The sequence below is a fragment of the Anarrhichthys ocellatus genome, unplaced genomic scaffold (assembly GCF_004355925.1).
Source record: "Anarrhichthys ocellatus isolate YVR2014 unplaced genomic scaffold, GSC_Weel_1.0 scaffold34, whole genome shotgun sequence".
Lineage (NCBI taxonomy): Eukaryota > Metazoa > Chordata > Actinopteri > Perciformes > Anarhichadidae > Anarrhichthys > Anarrhichthys ocellatus.
The window spans coordinates 3,853,117-3,856,537 of NW_022280064.1; the positions used below are offsets into that span (position 1 = coordinate 3,853,117).

At 46.8% G+C, this 3,421-nt stretch overlaps 1 protein-coding gene across 5 annotated transcripts in view; it reads left to right on the forward strand.

Moving 5' to 3' along the window:
- Positions 1-3,411, forward strand: part of angel2 (angel homolog 2 (Drosophila)) — a 7,220-nt gene extending 3,809 nt beyond the window's left edge. For 2 of the 5 annotated variants that reach the window (XM_031866256.1, XM_031866261.1), the window contains exons 5-8: positions 266-696; positions 811-946; positions 1,257-1,329; positions 1,433-2,022. In XM_031866256.1, the coding sequence (XP_031722116.1) occupies positions 266-696; positions 811-946; positions 1,257-1,329; positions 1,433-1,757 (965 nt within the window). In that variant the 3' untranslated portion in view covers positions 1,758-2,022. The other 3 variants (XM_031866258.1, XM_031866260.1, XM_031866257.1) reach the window with 3 other exon arrangements.
- The last annotated feature ends 10 nt before the right edge of the window (positions 3,412-3,421 follow it).

A 3,421-nucleotide genomic window follows, 5' to 3' on the forward strand; every position in this document is an offset into this window, starting at 1 on the left:
TGTGTGTGTGTGTGTGTGTGTGTGTGTGTGTGTGTGTGTGTGTGTGTCCTCTTTGCAAGTGAAGACATTAATATGATGGAAAAAATTGTACAAATGTATTTTCATGTTTAAAACAGTTGCAGTCAATATGCTTTTATTGTGAAATGATCCACTTTATTTTAGGTCTGTGTGTTTTCTCTTTTTATTATTCATTTGTGTATTTATGAAACTGTGTGTGTGTGTGTGTGTGTGTGTGTGTGTGTGTGTGTGTGTGTGTGTGTCTCAGGTTACCAGTGTGAGTACAAGAAGCGAACAGGAAGTAAACCAGACGGTTGTGCCGTCATCTTCAAAACCTCCCGCCTGTCGCTCCTCTCCTCCAATCCCGTCGAGTTTTTCCGGCCCGGCGACGCCCTCCTGGACCGGGACAACGTGGGTCTGGTTCTGCTGCTGCGACCCAACGACCCCGAGCGCCGGTCGGACCCCTCGGCCTTCATCTGCGTGGCCAACACTCACCTCCTGTACAACCCGCGCCGCGGCGACATCAAGCTGGCCCAGCTGGCGATCCTGTTGGCCGAGATCGGCCGGCTGTCCCGCCTCCCGGACGGGTCGGCCAATCCGGTTGTGCTGTGCGGGGACTTTAACTCCACGCCGCGGAGTCCGCTGTACAGCTTTCTGACGACAGGCAGCCTGGAGTACAGAGGACTGCAGAGCAGCATGGTGAGATACACACATGATGAGAGAGGTAACCCATCAAATGGTTCATCAGTGAATAGCATTTTAAATTTTTGTGTGTGTGTGTGTGTGTGTGTGTGTGTGTGTGTGTGTGTGCAGGTGTCGGGTCAGGAGAACAGTCCCAGAGGTCAGCGTGTCCTCACGTCTCCACTCTGGTCTCACAGTTTGGGAATCAACCATCAGTGTCAGTACGAGAACAAACCCACGGCTGAGTCGTCCTCCAGCAGCCCGACAGGTGCAGCAAACTCAACACACCGTACGGCTTCATTTATAGTTTAACACCCATTATAGACTCTTTTTTAGGGGTTAGCTTAGCTTAGCACAAAGACTGGAAACAGGGGGAAACAGCTAGCCTGGTTTGGTCAGAGGTAGTAACATCCACCTCCCTCTGAAGCTCACCGATCAACACGAGTTATCTTGTTTGTTTAATCCGTAACAAAGATAAGAGTGGTCTCAATCCTGTTACTGCTCCTTAGACTGGTTCTGTTGTGGTTGAACTCGGCTGACATCGGATGTTTAGTTGACGTCTGACTCTCTCTCCGCAGTAGAAGGAGCGATCTCTAATCTGACCGTCGAGGATCTCGCCACCAAAGCTGCAGCTGCTGCTGCTTCTAACAGGTGAAATCTCTCCCTCCCTTCATAATGTCTGATAAATAACCCAGATCTAAGTCAAACACACAGTAACCGTGTGTGTGTGTGTGTGTGTGTGTGTGTGTGTTAGAGCGAGGATCGAGCACAGTCTGAAGCTGCGGTCGTCCTACCAGCACCACCTGAAGCCCGATGGGAGACCTGAGATCACCACCTTTCACTCTCGCACCGCCATCACTGTGGATTACATCCTGTACACCCCCGGTACTACACACACACACACTCTGAGATCACTTTCCTCACCAGGGTGTTATCAGTATACATACTGGAGTCCATGCCCAACTTTAGGCATCAATACCAAAATACTTTTTTTTTTTTTTTTTTTGATACCTTACTTTTGTTTTCAGCTGAAAAAGATAAAAACATTCAAACTAGATGAAGACGCATGCTTGATTTAAAGTTCTTCTACAGAACAGTGACATAATAAATACAAACTCCTGATTTAAAGTGGCAGTCGACAACTTTTCAACCTGACAAAGGCAAAAACAGGTCTTTTACCGCTTTAAATCAGGATCCGATCAAACAAGGAGAATCTGACGAGCTCTTTAATTTAAGAAGTATTGTCGTACGATCTCTTATGAACCTTCTCATTCTCTCTCTTCTCTTCTCGCCTCTTTTTTTCCCCTCTATCCTCTTTTATCTTGTCACACCGCTTCCTGTCCTCCTCCTCACAAGAAGTCGTCACACCTCCTTCACTTCCGGGTGGGCGGGGCCTCCAACTGCTGGGCAGGCTGTCATTGGTTGGCCAGTCGGAGCTGGAGGAGGTCAACGGCCTGCCCAATCGGTGTCACTCGTCCGATCACCTCCCTCTCATCGCCAGCTTCCGCTTCCGGCTCTGAGGCCTGGGGGTCGGTGAGGGGGGGGGGGGGGAGTGGTCTCGCTGGACGGCCAATCGGAACAGCTCCTGAGGCGCGACGCCTCGACACGATGCAGCTCAGGGAAGAAAGAATCCTGATTACTCTTAATAAGTAGTTGAGTTAGTGGGTGAAATGTGTTGTGACGTATAGAAACGGCACAGCGGTGCTTAAGGACCTGCACTAACTTTTAATCTGGAGCGTTGTTTCCTTGCTGTAGAGACGCTCACAGTTGTTTCCACTCGTGTATATAAAACGTTTATCATGCCAGATGTGAATCTCTGAAGGAACAGATTTTAAATCTATTTTTTAAAGTGTGACCGTTGTCATTAAAGTGCAGCTGATGAAATAAAACGACTTGATACGTTTGTGGGCGGGCAAAGCAACTAACAGCCTAAATACTTTAAAGCCTGTTATTTCACAGTCCAGACGTCTAAGACGGGGACGAGTGTTTACTTTAGATCTTCTCTTAAAGCTTCAGACGCATGAAGAAGAAGTTATCGGCTGTGTATGTAAGTTTGAGTTTCAAAGGTCTCAGAGTTGCCACTGCATCATTGCCATGAACATCTTTTCTTTTGATATTATGTTCTATAATTTATGACTTTGCTTCACATTTGCAACCTTCTGAGTAAACCTGGAGGTGCTGGACAGTCAATCGGTCATAAACAAGAGAGAAAATATTTTCAGACTAAATACATAATCAACACAAAATAAGGACTGGATGTATTTTTCTAATATTTTGGACAGTTTGTAAATAAAAGAACTTGTGTTTTTTTCCCGTGGCTGCTGTCGGTTTACTGTTGTCATCAGTGTCGATGTCGTTTAGCTGCTTAGAGGAACACAGCTTCCTGTGTGAGTAACAAAATGTTCAACCACGTAAAGAAAGATGGCTGCTCCTCTCTGTTTCCCCATCGGAGGAATAGCTGCTCAACCCAGCGGTGTTTTGTTCCCATGCGTTCTTCTGCAGGGAGTCAGCTGGATAGGATTGTTTCCTCTCGCATTCATGCATAATAACACTCTGCTGCTTCTTATTTCATTAAAGTCTCTGTATTTTCTGTTGTTTTCTTAAACAACATACAGGATTTAGTCTAATGTCTCTCAGAAGTGTGTCTTCCATTTTCCCGTCCCAGGGAAACCGGTCGTGTGTGTGTGTGTGTGTGTGTGTGTGTGTGTGTGTGTGTGTGTGTGTGTGTGTGTGTGTGTGTGTG